Source organism: Gymnoscopelus braueri (genome assembly GCF_963280865.1).
Source record: "Gymnoscopelus braueri genome assembly, chromosome: 17".
Lineage (NCBI taxonomy): Eukaryota > Metazoa > Chordata > Actinopteri > Myctophiformes > Myctophidae > Gymnoscopelus > Gymnoscopelus braueri.
The window spans coordinates 19,529,993-19,544,467 of record NC_137617.1 but is presented as its reverse complement, the minus strand read 5'-3'; the positions used below and the strand labels follow the sequence as shown (position 1 = coordinate 19,544,467).

At 41.1% G+C, this 14,475-nt stretch overlaps 1 protein-coding gene across 1 annotated transcript in view; it reads right to left on the bottom strand.

Annotated features, from left to right (window-relative positions):
* Positions 1–14,475, bottom strand: part of LOC308105566 (supervillin-like) — a 76,273-nt gene that overhangs the window by 16,193 nt on the left and 45,605 nt on the right. The window contains exons 9-13 of the mRNA XM_080456385.1: positions 7,844–7,991; positions 6,224–6,295; positions 5,664–5,750; positions 2,567–2,747; positions 1,513–1,685 (exon numbers count right to left, since the gene is read on the bottom strand). Coding sequence (XP_080312511.1) covers positions 1,513–1,685; positions 2,567–2,747; positions 5,664–5,750; positions 6,224–6,295; positions 7,844–7,991 — 661 coding nt within the window. The remainder of the gene's footprint in view (positions 1–1,512; positions 1,686–2,566; positions 2,748–5,663; positions 5,751–6,223; positions 6,296–7,843; positions 7,992–14,475) is intronic.

Here is a 14,475-nt window from a genome sequence, read left to right as displayed (position 1 = left end):
AAAATCTTTTTAAGTAATAACAAAAACTTCTTTATAGGAAGCAAGCATAAGGGCACGGCCCCACCGCACTTTTATGTTACCTCTGGGGCGGAATCTGCCAATGCTTTGTCAATGCAAATGCATGGATTCTTGGAAAACATCCGCAAGACCATGAATTCACGCATTTGCATTGACAAAGCATTGGCAGATTCCGCCCCAGAGGTCAAATAAAACTGCGGTGGGAGCGCGCCCTAAAGAGATATTTACTTGGACCATAAAAATGGGTCCAAGACCCACAAATAGGTCCCGACCCAGTGTTTGGGAAACACTATCAGCTAATAGAGGGGTGAATCCACACCTGAGAATGATTCATCACATGCTGTTACATACACACCATAGTGCTCTGACTTATAAGCCCTTTCCTTTTGGAGTCATTGATAGCATCGTGTTTGACACTATAGCTAATAATGTAAGATCCTACTGTGAGAAAGTATGAGAGAACAAGCACAGGAATAGGCCTAGTGTACATAAGGAGAGAAAGGGAAGTGGTTTTAATTTCTTCTTTCATGTGAGTAATCTGTAGTTGTCATTTCCTGTTGTTGTAAGCCTCTGCGGTACCACTCGGGTCAGAATGTCTTTTCGACGCAACGAGAACAGAGTCAAAAAGGAATAATTACGTATCCGTCATAAACCAGATGAAATTCTGAAAAATACCATGTCGAGTGCATATTCATTCCTCTGAACGATCATACGTCTTTGCCAGATAACGGCAGGCTATTGCCAAGATTTTTGGAGCCTGCGTCAGTCAAATGGTTCATTGGTGGTTCGAAATCTAAGGTCACACGAAATGTAAGGTCACATGACAACTTTCAAAAACAAAGCTAAGCCAATGTAAGTTGTCAATGAGCCATTATGTATGGAAAAACACTTGTGAGTGAATCAAGAGCTTTATTCAAACTCCAGTCATACTGAGATCAATTGGAATCAGTGACGTTTGGATTGATTCCCCCAGGAGATCCCTCCCTAGAGCTTGGTTCTGCTTAAGGTTTCTTCCCATTAAATGGGGAGTTTTTCCAAGCCACTGTTGTCAAATTCTTCTCAGGGGGGAAACATTGGGTCTCTGTGCTCTATATTTGTTTAATATTTTTATTAGTTTTTCCCAAAAAATAAGACAGACATAAAGGATTATTTTTAAAGAAAAAGAAAAAAGAGCATAAACAAAACTGTGCTCTATATTTAAAGTGTCTTGAGACAACTTGTTGGGATTTGGCAATACAGAATATCGTTGCTGTCGGGCAGAAATCTCTTATCTCCATATTTTAACTTTTTGTTAATTAACGCCCTACTTGATCATACTACAGCATCACACAAAAGTATCAAAAGTAACAGATCTACAAGCTCGACGATCCGTGTTTCGAGCTTGTAGATCTGTTACTTTTGATACTTTTGGACATAATTTCCACCCCGACAGAGACGATATACCGGTAATAAAGTTGAATTGAATTTGATGCGAGTGTGGTTGGAAGGTCTTACTCCTCTCCACTTGTATCCTCTTGGTCTCCACGGAGGCCACGTTGAGCCTCTGCTCGGTGTAGACCTGGCGGATGTCGTTGCGGGCGGCCAGGGCCCTCAGAGGGTTCCTGGAGCCCTGGTTCCTCCTGGCCGGACGCATGGCCCGCTTGTGTTCCGTTACAGCTGAGGTCAGCCTGAACACACACACACACACACACACACACACACACACACACACACACACACACACACACACACACACACACACACACACACACACACACACACACACACACACACACACACACACACACACACACACACACACACACACACACACACACACACACAGGTAAATCGGTACTCCATAAGAATGAGATGAAGACCATCTATTATTAAATAATGTGGACAACGTGAATCTTCGTGTGAATAGATAGTAGCGATACTGATTGTGAATCGCTTTTTTCCTACTGTATTTTGATTTGGGCCCACTATTTTTGATAATAAGACTAGGCAGTAATCAAAATGATTGGTCATCATTACTGTTGTTATTTCCAATCACTTTGTGAATTTACTACATAAAATCGTATGCAATTATCACGATCACACTTATGATTATTATCATTAACCTACACTGGGGCATCTGTTTGAATTGTTATCATTAATCTACATTGGCGTATCTGTTTGAATTATTATCATGAACCATTACAAGATCATCACGAGCTCATAGCACGGCGCAGAGTGCTATGATGAGCTTGTAGATGCTATTTTTGAAAAAAACATGAAAATGTGTGCAAATCTTTGAATATATATTTTTTAATCGAACATTTTTAACTCAAATCTTTGATTCTGGGGGGGGGGGGGGGTCCCTGGAACAAAATATTTTGAGATGGGGGGGGGGGTGTTCCGCGACAAAACACATATCATTTTGGGTGGTCCTTGACATGAAAAGGTTTGAGAACCACTGATATTATAGCAACATATACGGTTTTCTACTGTACATTAGGGTATGTGTTTGAATTGTTATCATGAACCTACATTGGGGTATCTGTTTGAATAAATATCATGAACCTACATTGGGGTACCAGGTGTAATCTGGCCCAGGTCCTCCTCTGTCATGGTGATACTGGAGTTGAGTGTCGTGGGGGAGACGGCTTTGTAGAAGCTGCCGAACGTCTCCTCGTCATCCAGGGTCATCACTTCCTTCTCTGTCTCCGCCGTCACCTCGATGGTGGACGTCCTGCCGGGACCGACGCCTGACCCGCCCCCAAAGGAAAGGCAGGAAACAGGAAGTGTCACTGAGAATGCCCTTTGAAAATGTGCGATTTCATACTGTATGTTTCTAACCACTTAAAAAAAACCAGCATCCGTATTCTGGGGAAAACGTTCACAGAAAATTGCAGATCTACAAGCTCGCAATGTGTCACGACGCGACACATTGTGAGCTTGTAGATCTGTGAAGATATTTAATGTACAACGAAAACTGAAAATACACTAGCATAGAGCCCTGTGGGACTCGGGTTAAAAAAGAACAGGGTTTAACAAAATTCAAAATGGCCACCTAAACTGTTGACCGTTGACTCAAAAGACACCAAAAGAATCTCCAAAAAGCATATAATTTGGCACATATGTCCCTTGGGTCATCCTAAGACATCCTAGAAGGGGTGCCCAAAGGAATCTGAAACAGGAAGTGAGTTATTGACTAAATTGAAAATGGACGCCTAGTGTTGTCGATTGACTCAAAAGACAACTAAAGAATCTCATAAAAGCATACAATTTGGCACACATGTCTTTTTGGTCATCCTAAGACATCCTAGAAGGGGTGCCCAAAGAAATCTTAAGCAGGAACTGAGTTATTGACAAAATTGAAAATGGCCGCCTACAGTGTTATCTATTGACTCAAAAGACAACTAAAGAATCTCATAAAAGCATACAATTTGGCATACATGTCCCTTGGGTCATCCCAAGACATCCCAGAAGGGGTGCCCAAAAAAATCTTAAACAGGAAGTGAGTCATTGACAAAATTGAAAATGACCGCCTACAGTGTTGTCGATTGACTCAAAAGACAACTAAAGAATCTCATAATGGCATACATGTCCCTTGGGTCATCCTAAGACATCCTAGAAGGGGTGCCTGAAATTATCTGAAACAGGAAGTGAGTTATTGACTAAATTGAAAATGGCTGTGAACAGTCTTGACAGATGATGCAAAAGACACTCATAAAAAATAATCTCATAAAAGCATGAAATTTGGTACAAATGTCCCTTGGGTGATCTGAATGCATCCTAAGGGGTGCCAAAAAAAGTTTGAATAGTCTCTCAATGGAAAACACTCCTCCCACACGGGCTGCACTGCTACAATATTCAAATCGAGCAGCCAATCTAGCATTTGGTCCAGAAGCCTGAAAGCTATGCAATCTCTACCATCTCCTGACAAATAAATTAAAGTCGCTGATTCGTGGACACCTTTATGGACACTCTTGCCAGAGGCTGCTTAAGTTTGTAGAGAACTCAAGTGTGGCTGCAAAGCTGAGCCCTTCTGTTCGAGAAAGTGTAGATGCCGGGATGCTGGGTTACCTTGCAGAGCATTATGCCAATGTGCTGGTAATTGCGAAATGGCACACATGAATACATGTAGTTACTAAACGCTAATCACAAAAAAACAGTAATGATCAAGAAGAAAATACATGAGAAGATAGTGTAAAACAAGCAAGAAGATGTAGAGTGCAAAATAAATAAGATGCAGAGAGTAAAATAAGAATATGCAGAGTAAGATAAGATGCAGAGTAAAATAAATGAGAATATGCAGAGAGTTAGATAAATAAAGAAGATTCAAAGAGTACAATAAAAAAATTATGCAGAAAGTAAAATAAATAAGTGATGTAGAAATGAAAACAGAAGGTAGACTACAAAATACAGCAAGTTATGCACTGCATAACCTGTCGTATTGAGTCTGCATAATATGCAGACTGCCATGGTCAACTGTTTAAACAGCCATTTAGAATTTCTTCAACATGGTCCCTTCCTAAAAAGTTTAATAAACAAGCAAACAAATAAATAACCCCTTCTAGGATATATTAAGAATAATGTACGTATCAAATTATACACTTTTATGACGTCCCCTTATGTTTTCTTTTGTGTCAACTGCTTTTAGGCGGTCACTTCCTGTTTAAAACCTTTTTGGGCACCCCTTGTAGGATGCGTTCAGATCACCCAAGGGACATTTGTACCACATTTCATGCTTTTATGAGATTCTGTAGGTATCTTGCATCATCTTTCAACACTGTAGGCGGCCATTTTCAATTTAGTCAATAACTCACTTCCTGTTTCAGATTATTTTTGGCACCCCTTCTAGGATGTGTTAGGATGACCCAAGGGACATATGTGCCAAATTGTATACTTTTTGGAGATTCTATAGGCTTTTTGAGTCAATCGCCAACACTGTAGGCGGCCATTTTCAATTTAGTCAATAACTCACTTCCTGTTGAAGACTTTTTTGGGCACCCCTTCTAGGATGTCTTAGGATGACCCAAGGGACATGTGTGACACATTTTATACTTTTTGGAGATTCTTTAGTTGTCTTTTGAGTCAATCGACAACACTAGGCGGCCATTTTCAATTTGGTCAATAACTCACTTCCTGTTTCAGATTTTTTTGGGCTCCCCTTCTAGGATGTCTTAGGATGACCCAAAGGACATGTGTGCCACATTTTATGCTTTTTGGAGATTATTTTGGTGTCTTTTGAGTCAACGGTCAACAGTTTAGGTGGCCATTTTGGATTTTGTCCATAACTCACTTCCTGTTTAAGATTTTTTTGGGCACCCCTTCTAGGATGTTTTAGGATGACCCAAGGGACATCTGTATCAAATTTCATGCTTTTATCCGCCGCGTAACGATTTTTCACTTAGTACCCCCTACTATGAATGAGAAGGACAGCATGTCGTAAAAAAGTTGAATATATTATATCTACAGTACGTAATATGAAGTAAATGTCTCATCTTTACTGACATGAATCACTCCTGTCATTGCTGCACGGCAAATAAAGCAACTTGAACTTTTGAACGAGGTTACATATGGATGTGAAAGCCAAAAGAAGATGTGAAATTGAGTTCACTGTAATGTCCTTTCACTAAAAGCGATTTTAAAACAAGCCGGGGGGAGCAATACAGTACCTTTATTATGGAGTTTGTCCAGGAAGGACTCAAGCTTGTCGAGCCTTTTGTCCCCCTCCACATTGACATCACTTCTACTGGAGATCTCTGTCCAAGCAAGAACCAGGCAACAAAGTTGTGTTAGCCACTGTCAATCTGGCATCCCTACTTTGGGCATGCCATTATTGGCAAATATTTTCACACATTTTGCAAATTCTAAATCTACAAGCTTGCATCGCAACATATTTTGAGCTTATAGATTAGGCTTTTTTACAGTGGAGATAGTAATGACATACAACAAAATGATCCGGCTGGCCGGGAATCGAACCAGGGGCTCGCTGTTCAGGGCATTTTGCGCCCATGTGCCCTAAACACTTGGCTATCGCTATTTTTACATTTTTGAAAATACAAAATAGGGCTTCAGTAGTTATGTAAATGCGCCTATTGTTATTGTACTCTAATGTCACAATGAAATAATGCGATGCATTGTGAGCTTGTAGATCGAACAATGTGTATTTTTCCAACTATTACCTGATAGCATATTCTATTTTATGTATATCTAAAAAAATGTATACCAGTACCTTCTTGTGGCTTTACAGGCGTGGTAGAAGATTTCTTGAGGTGGATGAGAGGAGACTCATCTGAAACCAGCCCTGGTGGAACACAACAACATCACGTCACTCTGAGCTGCTTCTTTTCGTGTTTATCAAAAGGGTGCCTCCCTTTACAGATGGTATGTTAGGAATTAAGGCCCAGAATTAGACCCGTACGTAACCGACAATAAACTTCCACGCCACTGACAAAATACAAAAGATACATAGATTCATGACATTCTTGCATTGGCTGACGATGTGTGATAATAACAATAATTATAATAATAATAGTAATAATACCCTTCGGGGTGTTTTTCATCACTGTACATTTGCTCATTGTGAAATTTGTCCTCTCTATTTACCCATCCCAGCTATTAATAGAGTATCTGCAGAACAGGACACTTCCAACACATAGGCTGGGGCAGACCGTGGGTTGAACTGGGGACAGTTAGGATTCCCAGATGGCCTCTCTACCCACTGAGCTATGGCCGCCGTGATGTCCTGCTACTTCCTGTAGTATCATATTATGACTCACTATCTACCGCATAGTATATGTCCGCAGGCCTGTAAAGACCGCTGCAAGGATGTACTCATTAGTTATAAACATAACCCACTCTTGACCACATCACTGGTCCATGCTGAATAGAGCACACTAATGCACAGATACTGCATTAGAACAGGGGTCTTCAACGTTTTTCAGGCCATGGACCCCCTAGGTGAGAGAGAGATGAAGCAGGGACCCCCCACTACATATTGAATAAAATAGTGTTGCAGATGACTTTTTGGGCGGTGAAACCGCCCCTATAAGTGAGGTTTGGAAATTTGTACAATTATCCTGCGCTGTGATTGGCCAAAAAGTACCCCGCCTAACCCTGCACCGTGATTGGCCAATCACAGTCTATTCAGGACTGTGATTGGCCAGTGTCACATGACATAGCCCTGTATAAGAAACCATAACTTAAAAAAAACCATAAATTTGTTTTTTTAAAGTTATGGTTTCGTCCATCATAAAGAGTGTTTAAATACATTTATTTATTTTTTGTACATGATTGGTTGACTCCATTAAGTATTGTGATTAGCTAGCAAGACACCGCCCACTTCACACAGGGTGTGATTTTTTTCATATATTTCATAGATAGGTTCATAGACTTGTTTGACATACCTTATCTTTACTATTAATATGTTGGATTTGTGTTAATGTGTATTTTCAGACAGTCAACCTTTTCAACCCTCAATATTCAGTCAACTTGGCTCACTTGGTCTGCTCTTTTTCCCTCTACACCAACTCTCCGAAAATAGACGATCTACAAGCTGGCGTTGTGAGCTTGTGGATCTGCTATTTTCGGCTATGTTAAGCTAAGATTTGGCGGACCCCCTGTAGTTAGTCTGAGGACCCCCTGGGGGTCCCGGACCCCCTGTTGAAGACCCATGCATTAGAAGAGAGAGAGAGAGAGAGAGAGAGAGAGAGAGAGAGAGAGACAGACAGAGACAGAGACAGAGACAGAGACAGAGAGACAGAGAGACAGAGAGAGAGAGAGAGAGAGAGAGACAGACAGAGAGAGAGAGAGACAGAGAGACATACAGCAGAGACACACAGTGTTGCTCTACCTCTCTTGGCCATGCGTCCAGCTACAGTGAACTGAGTGGAGTCATTGGCGGCCCCTTTCCCTCTGCTCTTCCACGATTCTTCCTTCTCCTGAAGGATCTTCATCCTGTCTGCCAGCGACGTCTTGGTCTCCACATCAGCACTGGACTTCTGACACACCACAACGTAACATGAACATCAATTAGTCTTACTGGCATTGTCATTGCTGCTTCACTTAGTGTTACTGGTGCAAACTACAAAGCTACAATTTAGCATTTGAATGAATAAAACATAATTTTAACCAATCTGTATGGTAATCTGTATGGTACAAGCTCATAGTGCTATGAGCTTGTAGATCTGCTATTTTTGAAAAATCATTTTGTGCAAATCTTTGAATATACATATTTTTAAAGCGAACATTTTTAACTCAAATCTTTGCTTCTTGGGGTCCCTGGAACAAAATATTTTCAGCTGGGGGGTCGGCGGCCAAATACATATCATTTTGGGGGTCCTTGACATGAAAAAGTTTGAGAACCACTGATATAGTAACATACGTTTTTCAGAAAACGTAGGATTTAGAAGACATTTTGTAGAATCGGAACCTCAGGCCTTAATGGGGTTAAGCAAGTGGTTAAATAAGGTAAAAATTGACTAAATATAACAAGGCAGATGAATAAATGCAGTCAGTAATGGGCCATCCACATCCACTTTTCATTTTACTTGATTGAGAGACAGCAGGACGGACGCAAAGGTGGACAAACACAAAGCAAAGACTCCAGCCTGCTGGGAGTGAGGGAAAGGAAAATGGAACGCAACAACATGACAAAGATCTGCTGATTTCTGGACATGTATATAATAAACGCTGCGTGCCGTGAGAGAAAAACCACCCCAACTCTGTACTTCATCAGTCAAAACTCATTCTTAAGAGCAAAAACATGATCTACTTTGGGTCTCTGTAGAAAAACAGAGAGAGAGAGAAAAAAAATAAAAGCACCCCAAAACATAACTGTGGACTTGGTTCATCCATCATACACGCTGTCTGTGTGCGATTTTTCACAGTGATTTACTCGGGCCTGATGTTTCTGCACCTGAATTCCACCATTAAAAATGAATTACCATGGCTGTACTCCGGAGGCCCCCGGTTCCCACTGCAGCCCAGGAGCAGTTTCGCAGTCATTAATGATATATTCCACTGTTAAATGTCCACGACGCGTTTTTACTGGCCCTGGATGGATTTACAGTCGGCTGCTATCGTTTACTCCTTCGCCAACGACAAGCTATTCATCTGATCCAATATACCAGGCCTGCCGATGCCTGAACCAGACAGCCTTGGACGTAAGCAGCAACCACAGAGGAGACAAATATGCGTTCTGTTGTTTGATTAATGGGGAATATAATGACACATTCTGCTCTAACCATTTCGCTAATTGTCTCTGGAGAAATGTGAAACACATGGCTCCCCCACTGCAAACAAATGAAACAATGGGGAACGTGGTGGAGAACAGTTTTAAAGGAGTAGTTCACCCAAAAAATTACTTATGTTCTAGTAATTACACACCCCATGAAGCCTTATTCCTGAGCCAATAATTTGACCGGCGGAGTCTCCGGTAGAAGACACGATGGAGACTCTTTAAGTCTCCACCGGTCATCAAATTATTGGCTCACGAATGAGACAAAAACAAAAAAATCTCCATGAATTCAAGGTTTCACAGGGTTTGTAATTGATAGAAAATAATTATTTGTTTGGGTGAACTACTCCTTTAAGCTTAATTTTATACTAAAATAACTGACTTTCAAGCTAACTAGCTAGGTTGCGATGCAACACGTTGTTGGCTATTTTCGTTTAAAAAAAAAAAGGGCTTAAGTGGTTAACATGAATGACAAAGGACACGGGTAAAGATGATAAGATACATGAAAGCAAAAAGCGAATTGCCAACGCCAAGAAATGGTTAAAAGTGTGTGTATGGCTGTGCTTGTGCCACAATAGCACATTATGTACTCCATACATATCGTCCCTGTTGGCAAGAAACCTTGTTACAACATATTTCAATGACCTACTCATCTGCAGTGTCACACAAAAAAATGCTGAAATCTCGAAAAAAGATAAAAAAAATCTTCTCTTCTGGGGGGTCCCTGGCACAAAATATTTTCAGATGGGGGGGTCCGCACCCAAACATATATCAATTTGGGGGTCCTTGGCACGAAAACGTTTGAGAACTACTGATTTAGACGGCAGTTGTAGAATCGGCCTCAGGTCTTAATGGGTTAATGGGTTAAGAAGAGAGCAGGACAGCCATATGTGATGGATGGGTGGGATGCGATGGGGGCCTGGCTCCTCAGAAGCACTCATCAAAGTGGCTGAGTACTGTTGATCCGGGGAGGTCTGTGAGCTCTCATAGTGCTCAGCGAGCTCTGCAGAGGCAGCGTAAACAGTCAAAGATGTCAGCGGCGTGACAAGAGGCCACGGCGATGGATTACGTGATGAATCCACAGCTGAACCCACGTTGTCAACACGGATCGAGGACCGCAGTGACGAGGCGTGACAACAGTAAGCCCTGTGCCGTTTAAGTGGTTTTACTAAGCAACATTAGCGTCACTTTTCATGATTAGTAACAGGTCTTGGCTTCACAAAATGAAAAGTTATTCTTCCCTCTTCTGGAGTCTCAATATATAGATTTATTTTATAATTCATGTAGACCATTAGGCTTTTTTCTTCTTCATGATCTATATTACGTTATAATGTGAAACAAAATAAATAGAAACTGTTCTCTGTAGAGGACCGTAGGAAAAGATGAACTCTAAGTTAATATGTGAAAAAAGTATAATTTTTCAGGATTCTAATAAAAACTGTGACACTGTAGGATGACGAAGTACTAAGTAGGGCATTCATTTACGAAGAAATGTGTGCATAGTGCAAAGTGATTATCACAAGTCAACTGCATCAGATTTTATGAAAATCAATTATCTATTGGCCCAAAAAGTTGTGTTGTTAAAGAGAATTCTTGACAGACTGACTATTACAAGCTGGTCTGGTTACTCTGGTAGCCATAACACTATTGGTTTGAGAGATCATCCTGGAATAGAGATAGATATCGCAAGTCTGATTCCTGCAACAACAACCAATGTGTCCATTAATAGTAACCACTGCCTAATCCTCCTTCCTTCCTTCATTCATTGCATGCTACTCGGGGTTGAAATTGGCAAATAAATGCAACGTACACACAAAAGTGAACACATTACATACAATCCAGGCCCCTGTTATACGGTAGGTTCACAGTACTAGATGCTTGCCTGAGATATTCCTCTGCTTCGAGACTGGCTTCTTTCAGTTTAACTCTGAGCTTCAATTGTCATAATAGGTCTGAGGAATCTTAAGTGCTGGTTTGACCATATAGTATGAATGCATGAACATGCAGCAGTGTGCAAAACAGTATAGACCTACATTATGCTTCCACTGTTTCTCTTCTGCATACCGCACACGCACACGCACACGCACACACACACACACACACACACACACACACACACACACACACAGTGATATCTATATCATATCACAGAGACTGCAGGGCATGCAGGTAAATACATTAACCCTTTAAGACCTGAAGCCGATTCTACAAATGTCTTCTAAATCCCAACAGTATTCTGAAAAAAACTATGTTTCTATATCAGTGGTGCTCAAACTTTTCCATTTCAAGGACCCCCAAACTTATATGTATTTGGCCGCCGACCCCCATCTCAAAATATTTTGTTCCAGGGACCCCCAGAAGCAAAGATTTGAGTTAAAAATGTTCGCTTTAGAAGAATATATATATTCAAAGATTTGCACACATTTTCAAGATTTTTTGAAAATGCAGATCTACAAGCTCATAGCGCGGCACTCGGTGCCGCGCTATGAGCTTGTGGCTTGTATATATCTGGCTTGTATATATCTGCTATTTTTGAATAGCCAAAGTGTAAAATAATGCTTTTTAGCTCAAATACAAAAATTACACCGATGCGTTCCAGGTCTTAATGGGTTAATCCTATAACAGCCCGGACTGAGTGGTGTGTGTGTTTTCAGTCCTATAAAAAATAAATGAACACACAGCAGCAGTACCTTGGAGTGTCCATTATCCATGCCACTATCTCTAAGGCACACACACTCACACAAACACTCTGCCAAGCCCGCAGCTCAGTTTTCTGGAGTCTATCAGAGAGGGGGAAATACCTCGGCCTGACAGCACCCCAGAGACAAGAGAGGAGAGGAGAGCAGAGCCGAGGCGCTGGGGCCTCAAAAACACCCACAGGAAACCACTTTACGCTACCCTCTGCTTCACTGCAGGCAGCGCCGTGGGCCAGACCACAGACACGGATATCTACCAACCAACCACAATCATGTAGTGAAAGCTAAATGTGTTGTCAACGCCGAGGTGTCCCCGAGTTCGGGACGAGGGCCATCACAGCGAGGATATATACAGAGAAAGACGGAAAGGAAAAGAGCTTGTGTCAAGGAAGACCATGCAAAAAGTTATATACATGCAGCAGTAGGCGTGCAACGATTTATCGTAAATCGAAAAAAACTGGTGACAATTTAAATCAATTTAATTAAACAAATTATCGCGATGCAAACAGCAGAGAAAATACAGGATCTTTGAAAGAGAATTGATTTAAAAAAAAAAGTTTTCAGTCACAATATTGAGAGATAACACAATATTGTAAAAAATAAATTATATTAAAAAAAATTAATAAAAATAAATAAAGGGAAGAAAATACTGGATTTGTGTAAGAGAAATAATACAAAAAATTGTCTGGAAAATAATTTTGTGTTAAAAAAATAGTGAAAAGTCGTATCGTGAACCTAGTATTGTGATTCGAATCGTATCGTGAGTTGAGTGAATCGTTCGTTACATGCCTATGCAGCAGACACATTTACTTAACAGTACACACACAGGCACACACACACACTCACCTGAAGAGACTAGCATAGGTTGACGGGTGGGTTGGCAAAGTCAAAAGGGTATATAAGGTAGAGCCTGGAGGTCAAGGCTGGAGAGGAAAGGAAGGAAACTGGAAAAAAAAGAGAGGCGGAAGGGTGAGGTAGGGCTGGAGAGGAAGAGGAAGAGGAGGGAGGAAGGAAGAGAGAAATGATGCGGGGAAAAGAACAGAGGAGGGCAGCTTAGAGATCCATCCCAGAGAGTCCCAGCTGGAGTGAGAGGGTTTCCAGCATGGGTAGATCAAAGGAGCAACAGGGGGGTCTTTTTAAACCTACACTGCAAAATCCTTACGTGTTAATTTAACTCTAGGGTGTATACATGTAACCAAATGGACTACATTTGTATGTAGCGTTAAATTAACACTGAAGATTTTACTATCTAGGTCAGACTACAAAGGAAGGGAAAGACCAGATTTTGACCATCCAAAACAGAAAGGAATTGTCTATACTCACACTTGCGCTTTCATCAACGGGGTGGTTGGAAACCCTAGTCGTCGTGATGTAAGCGCAAAATGGCTGCTGTGTGACCATGATTAACCGAAACAAGGGGCCACGTTTAATTACAAAAAGTACATACGTACGTACTGTAGGTATTACGTAAGGGTGGTGAAACAAATATTATTAGTACGAAATTTTCATAAAATGGCCTAACGCTGGCTCTACCACAGAAAGAAACTCTTGAACATGAACGGGGCAAATGAGACCGCAAACTGTCCCTTTAAAAAATAGCGAGAGGCCTCTGGCACACATCACCATTACCCTGTGTGTATGCCCACTCCCCCCCCCACCCATAAGTGCATTATCTCCAAGACATTTCCCGGGAAGCAAACACACCAGGGACATCATTTCCAACCAGCCGTCTCAAGTTCGGAGGGCTGGCAGTGCCCAGGGGAGACCTGCAGGCCGGGACAACACAATTGGTTCTCATGGCTTACAGGGGGATTGTGAATAATAGCAATGAGGTCACCGTTATTGTACTCGGGCCAGTTGGAGAAAAAAAACATAAAAAACAGGAATAGTCATTCCATTTGTGCTGTGAGCAGCACGCATGGACAGATGTCAGGCACAGTTCCAGTGAGCGTGACTCTCATACCTGGAGCATGACTTGCACACGTTTAACCCATTGAGACCGGGAACGCATCTATGTGTCATTCTTTGGCTATTCAAAAATAGCAGATCTACAAGCTCATAGTGCGGCAACTATGAGCTTGTAGATCTGCTATTTCTTTTTTATCGTGGAAAATGTGGGCAAATCTTTGAATATATATATTTTTGAGGCGAATATTTTTAACTCAAATCTTCTGTTTCTGGCGATTCTTCAAATATCTTCAAACTGTTTTTTGTAAAAACTTATGTTGCTATATATATCAGTGGTTCTCAAACCTTTTTCATGTCAAGGACCCCCAAAATTATATGCATTTGGCCGCAGACCCCCATCTCAAAATATGTTGTTCCAGGGACCCCCAGAAGCAAAGATTTGAGTTAAAAATGTTCGCTTTAAAAAGCTACTGTATATATACAGTAGCTGTATGTATATTCTAAGATTTGCACAAATCTTCCACGATTACATTTTTTTAATAGCAGATCTACAAGCTCATAGCTTGAGCTTGTATATCTGCTATTTTTCAAATAGCCAAATAAATCTTAAAATGACAGCGATGCGTTCCCGGTCTTAATGGG